Here is a 17,779-nt window from a genome sequence, read left to right as displayed (position 1 = left end):
TGGATAAGATGTGAGCCCAGTACTGAATCACACATCTTTAATCTTAATATCTGCTCTCTTAATTATACAAAAACCTGGCCAAAGCTTTGAAATTACTACTCTCAGAGCCCAGTTAACTGTTTAGCTTCTTACCATCTTCTCCCTGTTCCTCATTCACCTTACCCGACAAGCAATGCTCGAGCACTTCCTGTGTGCTTATGGTGGCTCTGTGCTTGGAGCTTCAGAGAACACAAGAGAAGTATGCTGTTACCCCTGTTCTCCTGGAACTCACATTCTGAAAGGAGTGCAAGCATCATCCATGACATGGATGACAAGGCCAGGCAGGAGGCCCCACATCCAGTCTAGAGGGTCTTAGGAAGGGAGAAGTCTCTGTGGCCCGTTGTTTGTGTCCAGGAAGAACAGAAGTACTCCTCAGCAACTTTCCTCTGCCCTTGCCACACAGTGTACCCCAGGCACAAAAGTGAGGCCATCATTCCTGACTTGTTCCTCTCTCCCGATAAGCCCCACTTGGTTCTCCCCAGGCTTCTTGGACCAAAGATTCCTCATATATTCTTTTTTCCTCCTAATCAAGGATCTTCTTCATCCGTTCTATTGCCTCTGGCCCATCACTCTTTTTACTCTCCGATACCACACCTACTTTCCTCCTAATCTTTTACTCAGCAATCAAATACCTGGAGTATCACAGATAAACAGCATCTTATAAGTTTACACTTTACATACAAAAGCCAAGAGCTCCCTAAGGACAAGGAATGTCTTGTTCATCTTTGTAGCTCCCATTACACCTGACATAGTACCTGTCTGTGCCCCAGAAGAGTAGACATACATGCACGAAGAGGTGGATCTTCATCACAAACCACGCAGGCCCTAAAATAAAAATAGGTTTTCTTCCATTGACCATTTTGTTCTAACAGTCTCTGATCCCCACTCCTGGGGCCAGCTCAGGGCCAAAGCCAATGGGTAAGGATGGAAATAGCAGCACCTTCAACATCTCCTACACCAACTTCTTCCTGGGGGGCTTCCCTGGATTGCGAGAGTGGAGGCCCCTCCTGGTCCTGCCTCTTGCTTTTCCCTGTGACCATCGTCTCTGCCAATGCCCTCATCATCCACACAGTGGCGGCCCAGCAGAGCCTGCATCAGCCCATGTACATGCTCATCGCCCTGCTCCTGGCTGTCAACATTTGTGCTGCTACAGCGGTGATACCCAAAATGCTGGAGGGCTTTGTGCATTATGTTAACCCCATATCACTGCATGGCTGCCTGGCCCAGATGTTTTTCATCTACTTCACTCTCCTTCTGGACTACAACCTCCTGCTGGCCATGGGCCTAGACTGCTTGGTGGCCATCTGCCACCCACACTGCTATAGTGACCTGATGACCTCCCATCTGCTAGGCGTGCTGGCTTTTGCCCTGACATGGAGCCTGGGAGTGGCAGTGCCCTTGGTAGTGCTAACCTCACGAGCTTGATTCCGCCAGACAGCAGTGATCTGACACTTTACCTGTGAGTACATCGCACTGCTGAGCATAGCTTGTGGAGACTCGGCCTTCAACAACCAGTTGGGGCTGGCCATGCGGTTGGTCACTGTGACCTTTGATCTAGCCCTGCTGGGGACCTACTACACCCGCATCATCTATGCTGCCTTCTGGATATCTCCTGGGGGAGCCCAAACCAAGGCCTTGCACACATGTGGCTCCCACTTATTGGTCATCCTCACCAGCTACCTCTCTAGTCTCCACTTCCATCGTTTTCCGAGTAGCCAAGACTGTCTCAGGATGTCCAGAACCTGCTCAGTGCCATCTATCTGCTGCTCCCAGGAGCCTTGAATCCTGTCATTTAGGGGGTAAGGATCAGAGAGATCAGGCAACACGTAGAAAAGATGCTCTGTAGAAAGGAATTAGCCCAGGAGGTTAGGGAGAAGCCAGAGAGGCTGCAAAATATAAGAGTGAAGGAGAAACTGCCAGGGTGAGAGAACTTCATCAACTTGGGAAATTGGGGCTGTGACCTCTGGGAACAAGAGATAAGCAGGCAGTACTGAGGGACAGGCTGGAATTTCCTGAGATTATGGACTCAACAGCAGGTTCGTTGTTGGTAAACTATTCCTTTTTGAATTCTTAGAATGCTCTGTTTTCACTCCAATAATAAAATTGCTTTTCCCTATTTATCCTTGTTAGTTTAGTTTCTCTGTCCTCTTCTCCCTGACTCCTGAGAAAGCCCCCAGTTAATATCTGGATATATGGAGCTCCACTGGAAGTTGTATAGAGCAAGTTGCACAGACCACGACTTGCCCTGAACACCCAGTCTGAAACAAATAAACAGGCCAGGCTCTTCCCTGGTGCCCAGTCTCTCCCAGATACATAGTAAGACTTGACATGAAGCCCAGTCTCACCGAATATACAGGTCAGTTTTGATGCCACCAGTCTAATGCAAGCACACAGTTAGGTTCTAGAGTCCAATCAGTTCCAAACACAAGTGAGGCTCTGCCTGATATTCCCAGTCTGATATCCCCAGGCACACAGGTCAGGCCTACCCCAGGGGTCCAGTCTAGCCCAAACAGGTCAAGTCCAGCCAGGGGGCCCTCCAGTCTGACAGACACCCAAGCCAGGTCTTCTCCTTGGGACCCAAATTCATCCAAAGACCAGACTAGGCCCTTATCTGTACTTGAGCTTGACCCAAACCCATAGGTCATGCCACTCTTTCCCATGGTAGCCAGTGTGATTTATCTAAGTCACCCCTACTTGAAAGACCTCCATAGCTGTCATCTATAGAATGGAGTATCTATCCTTCAGGGATGTCCCAGAAAGAGGCTATGGTGTCCCATACTGTGCAGGACCATCTGTAAACCACCCAAGTTTTCTTCCTCTATCACTTGATCATATGGAATGTCCCATGAGGCCATGGGTGCAGGCTGGGAGAGAGAAAGTGTAGCAGGAGCGAGAACCATGGGCATTTGGTCCAATTCTTCAGTAGATTACTTGTGCTTTCAGGGCCTGCTTGAGCCCCATCTTGTATATACCACTTCCATTTGATGATGGAATGCTACTATGCATGCCCAACTTCAGGCTTAGGGGGTCAGACAACACCCAGTTCATGACAGGAAGCTCAGGTTGCATGGTAACTTGGTGGTCTTTGGTTAGGCAGTCTCCAAGGCCCAGTAGCAGCCAAAAGCTGTCTCTCACAAGGTAAGTATTTATCAAGAGAGGATGGATGGTAGGGCCTGCCAAAGGCTTCCAACAGCATCCCTATCTGCCACTGATACTTGAGCAGCTTGCATGGCAGACTGGACCTGTTGCAGAGCCAGGTTTGCTCTTTGTCCTGGGCCCCACTCAAAACTAGCAGCTTTTAGGGTCACATGGTAAATGGGCCAGAGTAGCACATCCAAATGAGGAATATGTTGCCATGTCATCTCCAAAATCCAAAGAGGCCCACTAGGCCTTATACCTTTCTTTTGGTTGTAAGAGGAGCCAGATAGAAGAATTTATCCCTCATCACAGAAGGAATATCCCAACATGCTTTATACCATTGGACCCCAAGAAATTTCACTGAGGTAGAAGGTCCCTGAATTTCTGTCCGATTTACTTCTCATTCTCTGACACACAAACGTCTTACCAGTAAGTCTAGAGTAGCTGCCATTTCCTGCTAGGTCCAATCTGCATCTCAACGTAATGGAGCATTGTGATGTACTGTGGAAAGGAAAAGTGATCAAGATGAACTAAATTATGACACTGGGCTAGAGAGCTGATAACTGATACACCCCTGAGGCAGAACATATACACGGTCACCCAGACCCTTGCCTCTTTGTTTGATTAGGAGTATCCAGTGATGGTATTCTGCATGTCTCTATTGCCACATCACCCCCATGGACTATCAGAGCTCTCTTTACTACTGAAAAGTCATACTTAAATCTCATCAAATTAGAGAACCAACTCAGAAAACTCATCCTTAGGATTCCAGTCCTCTAGAACCATTTCCAGTACCAGAACCTATATTAGTCAGTGTTCTCGTTCTCCAGGGAAACAGAACCAATAAGGTGTGTATACACACACACACACACACACACACACACACACACACACAATCTTATCTATATAGTCAGTTGATCCTTGAACAATGCAGGGATTAGTTCCAGGACACAGAGGATACAAAAATCCACGGATGCTCAAGTTCCATACAGTGTCTACATCCATGGGTCCACATCCACAGATTCAACCAACCGCAGACTGTGTAGTATTGTAGTACTTATTGAAAAAATCCAAGTGTAAGTGGACCCGTGCAGTTCAAACTCATGTTGTTCAAGGGTCAACAATATACATCTCTCTCTCTCTCTCTCTCTCTCTCTCTCTATATATATATATATATATATATATATACATACATACACACACACACACACACACACACACACATATAAAGTAATATGGGGGACTTCCCTGATGGTGCAGTTGTTAAGAATCCACCTGACAATGCAGGGGACACAGGTCCAAGCCCTGGTCCGGGAAGATCCCACATGCCATGGAGCAACTAAGCCCGTGTACTACAACTACCCAGCCTGCGCTCTACAGCCTGTGAACCACAACTACTGAGAACCACATCTACTGAGCCTGTGTGCTACAACTACTGAAGCCCACGCAACTAGAGCCCATGCTCCACAACAAGAGAAGCCACAGCAATGAGAAGCCCGTGCACTGCAATGAAGAGTAGCCCCCACTCACCACAACTAGAGAAAGCCCGTGCGCAGCAACGAAGACCCAATGCAACAATAAATAAATAAATAAGTAAATAAATAAATAAGTAATGGGCTCACAATTGTGGAACTGGCAAAGTAGGCTTCCAGGATGGAAACCCAGAGAACAGCTGATACTGCAGGTCACGTCCAATGGCAGTCTGTAGGCAGAAGTACTTTCTCAGAGGACCTCAGCATTTTTCCTCTTAAGGACTTCAACTGATTGGATGAGGTCACCCGCATTATGGAGGATAATCTGATTTACTCAAAGTCTACGAATTGAAATGCTAATTTCATCTAAAAAAATACCTTCATAGCTCTATCTAGTGTTTGATCAAATATCTGGATACCATGGCCTAGCCAGCTGACACATAAAATTAACCATGACATTGCCTAGGCTTACAGCAAGCCTAACCAAGTATGGGGTGTCCTAGCACAGAGCCAATCTGCAAAGACCAAGGAAAGCTGTCAAAACATTAACTGAACGTACCCTGCAGAAGAGACTTCACTGCAATAACAGTTTAGTCTCAGAATATTTCAACAACAAAAAAATCACAGGCATTATAAAGAAACAGGAAAACACAGACCATTCAAAGGAAAAAGAAACTGACAGAAACCACCCCTGAGGAAGCCCAGCTGTCACACTTTCTAGATGGACATTAAAACAACTGTCTTAAATATGATTGAAGAGCTGAAGGAAAGCAAGTAAAGGAAATCAGGAAAACAATGTATTAACAAAATCAGACTATCAACAGAGATGCAGAAACAATTAAAAGGAACCAAACAGAAAGTCTAGAGCTGGAAAGAGCAATAACTGAAATGAAAATTTCACTAGAGGGACTCAACAGCAAAGCTGAGCAAGAAGAAGAAAGAATAAATGAACTTGAAGATAAGGCAATTGAAACTACTGAGTCTAAGGAGCTGAAATAGGATGAAGAAAAGTGAACTAAGCCTAAGGGACCTGTTGGGACATTGATAAGTGGACCAATAGATGCAACATTGGACCTCCAGAAGGAAAAGAGGGAAAGGGGCAAAAAAGATTACCTGAATATGGCTGAAAACTTCCCAAATTTAACAAAAGATGTGAATATATCAATCCAAGCAGTTCAACAAACCCCAATTAGGCTAAATTCAGAGACACACACCAAGACACATTATAATCAAACTGTCAAAAGCCATTAGGATGGTTATTATAAAAAATACAAAAAATTAACAAGTATTGGCAAAGATGTGGAATAACTGGAACTCTCGTGTACTGTTGGTAGAAATGTAAAATGGTGCACTTGCTGTAGAAAACAGTTCGGCAATTCCTCAGAAAGTTAAATACAAGATTACCATCTAGTCCAATAACTCCACTTCTAGGTACACACCCAAAAGAACGGAAAGCAGGAATTCAAACAGATACTTGTGCATCAATGTTCACAGCAGCATTATTCACAATAGCCAAAAGGTGGAAATAACCCAAATCTCTCTCTCTCTCTCTCTCTCTCTCTCTCTATATATATATATATATATATATATAATGAGATATTACTCAGCCTTAAAAAAGGAATGAAATTCTGACACGATATATAAATGAACTTTGAAAACATTATGCTAAGTGAAATAAGCCAGACAGAAAAGGACACATATTGTATGATCCCTTTTATTTGAGATACCTAGAATAAGCAAATTCAGAGTCAGAAAGTAGAATAGAGGTTACCAGGAAATAATGGGAGAAGGGAATGGGGAATTATTGTTTTATATACAGACTTTCTGTTTGGGATGATGAAAAAGTTCTGAAAATAGATAGTGGTGATGGTTGTACATTGTACATGTACTTAATGCCACTAAATTGTATGTTTTAAAATGGGTAAAATGGTAACATTTATGTTATGTATATTTTACCACAATATTTTAAAGAGGAAAAAGACATATATTACAATCAGAATTCTATATGGTGTCTAAGTAATTTGTCTTAAAATTTCTTCCCTGAACTCTCAAATAACAAAAAATGCTTTATCAAATTTTGACCTTTGTATGAAAATAAATGACAAAATTGGTCTCACACAATCATTTACAAATGTTTACCTTTATTTCAGAATGATCTATTAGGACCTTATCCAGATAGAGGTCTTGTCAGCACTTCTCACGTGTTATGACTCAGTTTTGCTTCTATGGACACACCAAAGTCTCCTTACCAAAACTGAAGTCACCAGAAAAGGGGTGCCAGACGGGTGATGAAACCCTACTTAATCACTCCCTATTTGCAAGATGAGTTCTTTTGCATTCCTAAAACATCTACTTTGATTCCCAATATATCAATTTTAAAAAATCATTACTTTCACACTTATATAGAAACAGTACTTTAGATCAATTGATTCTTTTGCTGCAATAAGGTCCAGCAAAACCTTATCACTTCAAGCAAAGCTACTATACCTATCTATGCTCAAGAAGCAGTTTGGCTATTAAAGAAGGGCTGGTCTCTTCTAAGCCTTTCCTCAGGATCCACACATCAGACATTCATCTCTATTTTCCAAAGAGCACACCATGGCTGCTGTGTTCCTCTCCTTCTCTTCTTCTTTTGATACCTTTTCCTTATCTTTCAGCTTTTCTTTATTTAGAGTGAACTGGATCGGATTAGCTGCTGGTCTTGTCCTTAAATAATACATCCCAGTCTTCAAACCCTAAAAGGGAAGTAAATACAACTAATTAGGAGAAGCTGTGAGAACACTAGACATTCAAGACCAATGTTTAAAATACATTTCCATAAACCAGGTCAAATTGCTTTCTAAACTTAGAATTATATCTCCTCTAGGAAGCCCTCTCAAAAATGCTTAAAGAGGGCTTCCCTGGTAGCGCGGTGGTTGAGAGTCTGCCTGCTGATGCAGGGGACGCGGGTTTGTGCCCCGGTCCGGGAAGATCCCACATGCCGCGGAGCGGCTGGGCCCGTGAGCCATGGCCGCTGAGCCTGTGCGTCCGGAGCCTGTGCTCCGCAACGGGAGAGGCCACAACAGTGAGAGGCCTGCATACCGCAAAAAAAAAAAAAAAAAAAAAGCTTAAAGAGAGAAAGAGATGGCCAGACAGTATACTCTGTCCTTTTCACCCCTAAAACAAGCTTATCTCTTTGAAAATGTCAAATATTTTTGTTCTCTAGTCTTTTTGTTTGTTTGTTTTTATGTGTATGACTTCTAAGTGTGCCTAAGAAAACATGTCTCCCTTAGAGTATAACTATTTAGAGGTCTAGACTGTATCTCTGTATAAGAACAGATTATGACTACTTCAAGGATAAGAATCACCATTCTCTATTCAGTATCCCTAGTCCTGGAACATAGTATAAGTTCAATAAAAGTTTGTTAAATAAAAAAATAAATTCACAATTCTATATAAACACCTAGAATATTGCTAGGGAATAAGAATACATTATAGACTCATAGGCCTTTACAGTTGGCAATGACTAGCTAAGTGATTGGCTTTTATCCTGTAGATAGATAAAGTGGGGGAAACAATGGATATTTTTGGATAGTGGGTTGACATGTGTAAAGTTTTATTTTAGGAATGGTAACAGTACACAAGATGGCCTACAGTAGAGATACCAGAAGAAAAGAGATCAGTTAAGAAGTTAAGAATAATAGCAGTGGAATAGAAAGTAAGACATTCAAGAAATAGTACAAAGGAACAACTGACACCACATGGTGAATGACTGCATGGAGAGTAAAGGAAGGATCATAGGTAACTCCAAGGTTTCAAGCTTAGAATACAATAATCCTAAAAGAAATAAGAAAATCCAAAGTGAGAGCTTAATCTGGTATAAAACCCATGGGTTGGTTCTAACATACTGGACTTAAAGTGAAAGAACTTCCAGGTGGCAATACTTAATACGTAGCTAGAATATAAAACTCTGTTCCAATTCTAAAATATCCCAAGTTGGTTGACTTCCTCCACTAACCTGTTTCCAGCCATAGAAGTGCATACTAGTGAGTTTGCCATAGTTAGGCTCAGCAATATGTATGTTCAAAGACTGGCTTTGATCAATGAAAGCTCCTCTCTCGGCTGCCATCTTGAGTACGGTTTTCTGAGAGATTTCCCACACAGTCTTATAAAGTTGCTTCAGGTCATCAGGAATTTCTGGTATGCTCTGAAGAAGGGAAATCAAATGTTTATTGCACTCTGGTTGAAGAAAGCAGTATGATTAACAGAATCGTGACCCCCAGGGTCTGGCCTTGGTTCTACTTCCAACCAGATCTGACCCTACCATTCCATTTAATACAGTATGATCCTTATCAAGTTTCCTAAGACTACTCACTTCTGGCTTACGAAGTCAAACAAAACCCCATCTAAACAACAAAATATCAATCTGGTGGTAGTTATTTAAGACTCATCTTTAATTGGTAAATGGCCAAAACATCCACTGAAAAGTCAGAGCTAAGCAACAATAAATGACCCTTGAGTTTTGCAGAAAATACAAAAACTCAGGGCTGTAACTCACAGGGACATGACCCAAGGAAGCAATGAGGCAAAATCCTTTAAATAAGCTAGGACTTCACAAACTCCATTTGGAGTCAACAGAAATAAGGCTTTCCTATTTCTTAGGTCTAGGGTTAGCTTGTATCAAAACACAGACTGGCTAATGCTACAGTTTCCATCAGCAAATATAGAAATGTTACAAGAATCTTTATCTGTGTTGCCAAGCAGACAAATATTTAGCCAGAGGCCTCTATCTACAAATAAATAAATGCTTCTTGATTCTCAGTTGCAAATATTGCACCGTTAAACACTATTTCTGGCTCTGTCTTTTGGACTATCAGTCTTCAATTCTCCATCATACTTTTTAATTAAGTTTGACTCTAATTTCAGGCTTTATATCACTGGTCCCCAAACTCTGACTCACTTGGCAATTATCTAGGGAGTCTTTAAAAAATACTGATGTCTGGCTCTCACTCCCAGACATTTAATTTGTATGGCGTACAACCTAAGCTTCAGAATTTTAAAAGCTCTTCAATGTATTCTAATGTGCAGAGAAGCTCTTTAATGTATTCTAATGTGCAGAGAAGTTGGGAACCACTACTTTATATTGCTGCACAAACAAGAGGGTAAGGCCTAGCTATGTGAAGATGCATTTAATCCTAGCACAGCAATGCAGAGTTGAACAGAGCTACATAAGCCTATATGACCACAGTGAATAGCCATTCTTTCTCTGCATTGCCTGGGTTAAGTGAGAAGTTACCAATGTAACTACCAATTTAGCTCCTGAAGAGAACACTTTTTTTTTTTAATTCTGTACCTGGATAGAGCCATTGCATGCAATAATCTGGTTTTTCATCTCTTCATTCCACAAGCCCCGCTCAGTAAGATCTTTCAGTAAGTGAGGATTTACAATCTGAAACGGAAAGGAGAAAGATGTGAAGGAAAAAACTACAATGACAGGGCCTAAACAGGATCACAGACTTGGAGTTTAAAGTAAGTAAGATCAATGAAGAACATTAGATTGCTTGGTAAATTCTATTTTTTATAAAACTGAGAGACCTATCCCACCACACGAAAGCTATACTCCTCTAAAATCTTGATATCTGTTATTCAAAACATAACATATGGTATTTGTAAAAGTGAAAAGAGCTAATGCTGCCTAAGCTGGGTATGTAGAATGATTCTTTTTTCTTTTTAAGTAAGGACATAATAAATACTTAAGAAAATTAGAAACGTACCTACCCCAAACCTTACAGAAATTTATTTCAGAGTATCTGCAAATTCACAAATAAGTATCTTTTAAATTAGTGGTTCTCAACCTGCACATGAGAATTACCTGGGAACCTTAAAAAAAAAACACTGGTCCTGCCCGTCAGAAATTCTAATTTGTAACCAAGGCTGAGAACCACTATCTTAAAGGATACTTCTATACACCTTGAGTATCATCAACTTAAGCATATGAGGTTATAGTATATGTCACTATGATTACAAAATGGTTAAACATCATGTGAACTCTAATATCAAGTTGCTTTCATACTCAACCCTCAATCCTTCATTCTTTTGACAGATATTTATTAAATGTCTATTATATGCTGAAATAACATAAACAATATTAGAGATGATGACTCACTTTATCAAAACTTTGCACCGACACTAAAATAAAGGGGCATACTAAATATGAGTAGCATTTACTCCCAACACCAGGCTTCTAAAAGATTTTCCTGTAGGTCTGGTTGTGATCTTCTCACCTGAAATTCTCCCGACAAGACTCTGCGAGTGTAGATGTTACTGGTATAAGGTTCAATTGACTCATTATTTCCCAATATCTGAGCAGTTGAAGCAGTAGGCATCGGGGCAATGAGTAAACTGTTTCTTATACCATACCTAAAGAAAAGGAGATTATTAGGTGCTGGTCCTGAAGCTACAATCTGTCAGGAAGACAGCTACTTTAAGTCATTGTAGTAAATGCACTTGCTGCGAGTAATACCAAACATCCATTGGACTCCCATGTTGACTTTTGCATTTAACCCCTACAGGGATGCAACGCCACAGTATGGGTGGTATAACTTGGCCCTCTCCTAAATGCCTGATTCCTAAACAGAATTAGCACCATTTTTACTGCTGGTAAACCTTATCATGCCTTGACTTATGCCAGTTAGGAATCACAGCACTTGATACACTATCTTGCCCAAGGAAACACTCACATGGTTATTGGAGAGTCCCCACCTGTATCAGGGTACACTCATTCAACCCTTACTCTTTTCTAAGTGCCTATGTGATCACTGTGCTAGGCCCTTTAAGGAAACATAATGATGTGAAAGTGGTCAGAACCAGACCTCTATCACCACAATTCTCCATTATCCTGAATAGGATAATGAATAGAGAAAATTGTGCTCCAAGTATATTCCTGACTTCCTCTATCACCTCTTTAATTAAATTTCCTAGAAGAACACTAACATCTTTTGACTCTATTCAGTGCCAAAGAGAGTGCTTAAAAATATAGTATATAGGGCTTCCCTGGTGGCGCAGTGGTTGAGAGTCCGCCTGCCGATGCAGGGGACGCGGGTTTGTGCCCCGGTCCAGGAAGATCCCACATGCCGCGGAGCGGCTGGGCCCGTGAGCCATGGCCGCTGAGCCTGCGCGTCCGGAGCCTGTGCTCCGCAACGGGAGAGGCCACAACAGTGAGAGGCCCACGTACCGCAAAAAAAAAAAAAAAAAAAAAAAAAATATATATATATATATAGTATCTTAACTCTGAGAAATCTTCAAACTGTCCTAAGCACATCATTCAAAGCTCAGCCTAAGCGATACCTACTCTACAACATCTTTCCTAACCAGGCAGACAACATTAAATACAACTATCAAATACAAATATTTGCATTGCAAATATTTTCTGTGACCTGTACCTTTACATATATTTGTGTTACATGTCTTACCTTACTTAGTTTTAAGTCTCTCAAGCACAAAGAGTTCATCTTTCCTACATTCCATACCTCTGGATTCATACAGCACTTAGCATAGAGCCTCACATCCTAATGGAGTCTGTACTACTGGACTTTCAACCTCTCTATGTCACTTTCTAGTTGTGAGGCATCAAGCAAACCACCATCTCCATGTCTTTACTCCCTCAGTAGAGTGGACAGTGGTTTCCTGTCCAGAGACAGGAAAATGTTTTGAAAAGTCATATATATATGATATATCCAAGCTATGGAATTGTCTGTAATCACTAAAAACATTAGGTAAATCTGCATGTACTAAAAGAGAAACATCTCCAAAATAAATCACTAAATAAAAAGTCTCAGAACATGTCAAGTTTGATCTCATTTATATAATAAAACTGTGTGTGTGTATCTGCAAATGTACTGAAAAAGGTCTACAAAAATATACACCATTCACAATGGTTATCTCTGAGAAAAAAGTAAGTTGGTTTTTTTGGGGTTTTTTGTGGGACAAAATGGTTGGCAGAAGAGGTATAAAGAAGGGCTTTTACTTTCTATTTTATTTCCATATTTGAACTTTATTAACAATGAATGTATATTCATGTATTAATTTTGAAATTTAAAAAAGTTATACATAAAAAATATTTAAACTACATTATTTTGAGAAAAACAGAATAATAAATAGAGTACAGGTCCATTTTTGTAAAAATTGAATTTGCATGTAAATATACACATATATACACACTAGGAAGAAAGTCTGAGGATGACAGACAAAAAGATACAAACAGGTGTTTTTGGGGGGTGATGGGATAATTTTCATTTTATTCCCTTTCCACATGTATGTTTTCTAAATTATCTAACATGTATTATTTGAGTAACAAAACAATTTTAAGGTAAATAGATATTTTAAAGAGCATTTTAAAGCTACTGCTTCCTTCTGCAAACATTAATCACTTTGTATATGCATTAACCTAGACATGACAGACAAACATTCAGCAAAACATTCTGCCTGCACTCAAACTCTTATGTTTATTAGTTGGAAAGGCCTACATTTTTCAATTTTTATATTTTTCTTTCACACAGTTTAACACATTAAACCCTCTAAAAGCTCTTCCAAAATCCATAATGAAGTCCTATGACAATCAATTCATTGAAAGTCATTTATGTGCCCAATGTGGTTAAGCAATAAATAAAAGTGAAAAACATTTAAAAAGCAAACACACTTGGAAATATGAAGGTTTAATGAGAAAAAGAATTACCTAATCTTGGTAGTTAAGCCCCTAAAACAAGATCAACTAATAATAATAATACCTACCAGATATTAAAATGCTTTCATTGTGCCAAGCCATTTGCAGGTTACTATACATATAAAATATATTGTCCTAGGAAGCATTTTTAAAAAAATAGTTCTATGGATAGGTCATTTTAGTCCCATTTAAAAGAGAAAAAAATGAATTTCAGAAGCTAAAATAACACACCTAAGTTCGAAAGAGCCAGGCTGAAAACCTGAACCCTCCTCACTTCAAAGCCACTTTACATCTCTACTTACTTTGCAATCTTCTCCTTGAGAAGTTTCCAGTCCCACAGGTTTGTAGGAGTAACATTCCACATATCATACTGAAGGATCTAAGGAATAAACAACCCAAATTTATGATAAATCATTGTATGACAATTTTAAACTATGACAAAAACCAAACAAATAACTAACTGCCATGCCCCCACATCCCAACAAATGCTGTCTTTTGGTAAAGCTGTGTAAGAAATACAAGGACCAGAGACTTTCCTGGACAAATTTCTACATAGTCATATTGATTAGAAGCAGGCTAAGAAAACTGATTAAGGCTTACCTCTTCCCCATGTCCCCGGCTGAGTCCTCTCAGAGGACCCCTATCATATCTACAAACCAGGAAATTCTAACATTTATGAAAGCATGTTGTTTTTGTACAGTAAAAGAATTATTCTAGCCTCATCTTTTTTAACTGCCTTGATCTGCCTCTCAATCTATCTATTTAGCTAATAAACTTATTTTCAAACAATGTAGAGTTCCTAAATATCATCAGGAACTGTGAGAACTAAAAATAAAATCTTATTTTACAGGGAGGAGAATCATACTACTCATGATGAAGGCAGTGTGGATGGTGGAATTCTAGGACAGCTCCCAGATTCCCAGCCCCCTAGGGTATAGGCCATTATATTCTCCTCCCCTTCAGTGTATACAGGACCTGGAAATACGATGGATGCCACTCACATAACTATGACAAATGTGAAGGGTTTCTGCAGGTGCAATTAAGGGTGAAAATCAGTTAATTTTTTAGTTAAAAGTGAGATTATCCTGGGTGGCCCTGACCTAACAAATGAAAACCCTCAAATGGGTTACTGGACTGGGCTCTTCTTGAAATGAGGGACTCTCCCTCCTACTGGCTTTGAAGAAGCAAGATGCCAAGAGTTCTAGAGTTACAAGGAAATGAACAACCAGGTGAGCTTGGAGGAGGACCCTGAGCCTCAGATGAGACCACAGCCTCTACCAACATCCTGACTGTAGCTTTGAGAGATCCAGAGATCAAGACTCAGCTAACCCAAATCTGCACTCATGACCCATGGAAACTGATACTGAATGTATGTTGGGTTTTTTTGTTTGTTTGTTTTGCTTTGTTTTGCTGTACATGGGCCTCTCACTGTTGTGGCCTCTCCCATTGTAGAGCACAGGCTCCGGATGCGCAGGCTCAGCAGCCACGGCTCACGGGCCCAGCCGCTCCGCGGCATGTGGGATCTTCCTGGACCGGGGCACAAACCCGTGACCCCTGCATCGGCAGGCGGACTCTCAACCACTGCGCCACCAGGGAAGCCCTGTATGTTTTAATACACTAAGTTTAGTAACAGAAAACTAATACTTGGGAGTTCCCTGGTAGTCTAGTGGTTAGGATTCAGCGCTTTTACTGCTGTGGGCCCTGGTTCAAACCCTCGTCGGAGAACTAAGATCCTGCAAGCTGCGCATGGCGCAGCCAAAAAAGAAAAAAAAAAAACTAATACAGTTAGCATTCTTCTTACGTCATTTTAGTGATGATTAGTTTTAAATAGAGTATCATTTTTATTCCAGAGGACAAAAGGACCATATGAGTTTACTCTGTCTGGTGTAACAAATTACCACAAATTTTGTGGCTTAAAATAACAAAAATTTATTCTCTCATAGTTCTCGAGGCCAGAAGCCTGAACTCAATGCATTGGGAAGGCCTCACTCCCTCCACAGGCTGGAGGAGATTCTGTTCTTTGCCTCTCCAGCTTCCAGTGGCTCTCAGTACTCCTGGGTTGCGGCTGCATCACTCCGATCTCTGCCTCCATGGTGTGTTGCCTCCTCTTCTTCTCTGTGTCTCTTGTAAGGACAACTGTCACTGGATTTAGGGCCCACCTGGATAATCCAGGATAATCTCCTCATCTCAAAATCCTTAACTACATCTGCAAAGACCCTTTTTAAACCAAATGAGGTAACAGTCACAGGTTCCAGGCATTAGGATGTAAACATCTTTTTGAAGGCTACCATTCAGCCTACCATAGGAGTTCACAGGCAAAAAGAAACTTCATCCATATACTTACTCCTTTGCTGACTGGAGAGCCCTCATAGGTTTCATATGGGCCATACTCCTTGGCCAATTCACAGCTGGCTTCCAAGGCTCCATAATAAATGGTTTCAAAGATCTGCTTATTCAATAACTGGGCCTCCGGACTCTCAAAAGGGTACCTCATCAGAATAAAAGCATCTGCCAGACCTTGTACCCCAATTCCAATGGGGCGATGGCATCTATTTGATACGCTTGCCTTCGTGCCAACAGATTTAGAGAAGAGACAACATTAATGAATAGTAAAAGCAACATTCTGTAACAAATGACACACTCTCTCTCTTTATCTCAGTTTTCTCACACCATTCCAATGATAACCATTTAGATGATGACTAGAAGACTGTGATAAACTCCTTCCATCTTGGATTTCAATAATTACGAATAAGCAGAGAAATCTATTCATACCTCTGGGACAGGGTAGTAGTTAATATCAATAATTTTATTCAGATTTCGGACAATGACTTTGGTGACTTCAGCCAACTTCATAAAGTCATATGTGTGTTCCGATGTGACATACATATTCAGGGCCAGAGAAGCCAAGTTACAAACTGCAACCTGGAATTCGAAGAAAAAGGGTCAAGACTCACACGATTTTTATTTCTTCCACTGTGTCAATGACACTACTCTGTAAGCCTCTAACACTTGCTGACATTAAAATTTTAAATTTCTATCTTTGACTCCTCCCTCTTCATCATTCACCAGTTCATTTCTAAATCCCAAAACCTATTCACATATGTGAACTGTAACACGCACCAGTGAAATAGGTAAGATGGGGAAAGAACCATATGCTTCATGGTACATGGCTCTACTACCAGACGTATGCCACACTGTGCTACAATTTTTTATATATATCCGTCAGTAGATGTGCACTGTCCAATACAGCAGCCACTAGATTAAAACTAAATAAAATTTAAAATTCAGCTTCTCAATTGCACTAGTCACATTTCATGTGCTCAGTAGTCACCCAATACAGAACATTTCTATCACTGCAGAAAGTTCTTCCAAATTTCACGTCTACTTCACCCTCATTGAGACCCTGACAGCCCTTAACTCCTCTCTCCTAGGCTCCCTCATGCCCTTCACACCTACTCAATTCTACACATGTTGCCAAAGTACCCATTTTTAAAACATAGCTCGAATCATGTAAGCCTGATAAATGCTAGGGAGAAAAATAAGGCAGGAAAAGAAAACAGAGTCTTGGGGCTAAGGATGGAAGGAGTGCCATTTTTAAATAGAGTTGTCAAGGAAGACCTCACTGAGAATGGGATATACGAAGAAAGAACTGAAGAAGTTAGAAAGCAAGCCATGTGGCTACCTGGGGAGAAGAGCATTTTAACATTCAAAAATCCTGAGACAGGTGTATGCTTGATATGTTTGAGAAACAGCAATAAAATTAGTAGAGCTGGTGGGCCTCCCTGGTGGCGCAGTGGTTGAGAGTCCGCCTGCCGATGCAGGGGATACGGGTTCGTGCCCCGGTCTGGGAGGATCCCATATGCCGCGGAGCGGCTGGGCCCGTGAGCCATGGCCGCTGGGCCTGCGCATCCGGAGCCTGTGCTCCGCAACGGGAGAGGCCACAACAGTGAGAGGCCCACATACCGCAAAAAGAAAAAAAAAAAAAAAAAAAAAAAATTAGTAGAGCTGGGGCTTCCCTGGTGGTGCAGTGATTGGGAGTCCGGCTGCCGATGCAGGGGACACAGGTTCGTGCCCCGGTCCGGGAGGATCCCACGTGCCGCGGAGCGGCTGGGCCCATGAGCCATGGCCACTGAGCTTGTGCGTCCGGAGCCTGTGCTCCGCAACGGGAGAGGCCACAACAGTGAGAGGCCCACGTACCACAAAAAAAAAAAAAAAAAGAAAAAAAAAAAATTAGTAGAGCTGGAGCACAGTGAGGAAAGGGGAAAGTAAGAGCAGATGAGGTGGGATACTCAGTTGTGTAGGATCTCACAGGGCATTACAAGGACAGAAATGAGGTACTGATACATGCTACAGCATGGACAACTGACACAAAAGACCGAATATCATATGATTCCATTTATATGGAATACCTACAATAGACAAATCCAGA

The 17,779-nt window shown here is 41.2% G+C and overlaps 1 protein-coding gene and 1 pseudogene across 1 annotated transcript in view; one reads left to right on the top strand and one right to left on the bottom strand.

Moving 5' to 3' along the window:
- The first annotated feature begins 953 nt into the window (after nt 1–953).
- LOC132494175 (olfactory receptor 52K1-like) lies at nt 954–1,964 on the top strand (annotated as a pseudogene).
- Nucleotides 1,965–6,347: 4,383 nt separating this feature from the next.
- The window catches only part of RRM1 (ribonucleotide reductase catalytic subunit M1), a 39,325-nt gene continuing 27,893 nt past the window's right edge, over nt 6,348–17,779 (bottom strand). The window contains exons 13-19 of the mRNA XM_060104377.1: nt 16,123–16,272; nt 15,695–15,916; nt 13,653–13,729; nt 10,913–11,048; nt 9,982–10,077; nt 8,647–8,835; nt 6,348–7,384 (exon numbers count right to left, since the gene is read on the bottom strand). Coding sequence (XP_059960360.1) covers nt 7,199–7,384; nt 8,647–8,835; nt 9,982–10,077; nt 10,913–11,048; nt 13,653–13,729; nt 15,695–15,916; nt 16,123–16,272 — 1,056 coding nt within the window. The 3' untranslated portion in view covers nt 6,348–7,198. The remainder of the gene's footprint in view (nt 7,385–8,646; nt 8,836–9,981; nt 10,078–10,912; nt 11,049–13,652; nt 13,730–15,694; nt 15,917–16,122; nt 16,273–17,779) is intronic.

Source organism: Mesoplodon densirostris, chromosome 7, assembly GCF_025265405.1.
Source record: "Mesoplodon densirostris isolate mMesDen1 chromosome 7, mMesDen1 primary haplotype, whole genome shotgun sequence".
In the NCBI taxonomy this organism is placed as follows: Eukaryota; Metazoa; Chordata; class Mammalia; order Artiodactyla; family Ziphiidae; genus Mesoplodon; species Mesoplodon densirostris.
Note: the sequence above shows the minus strand (reverse complement) of the source record. Positions and strands in the feature narration are given on the sequence as shown.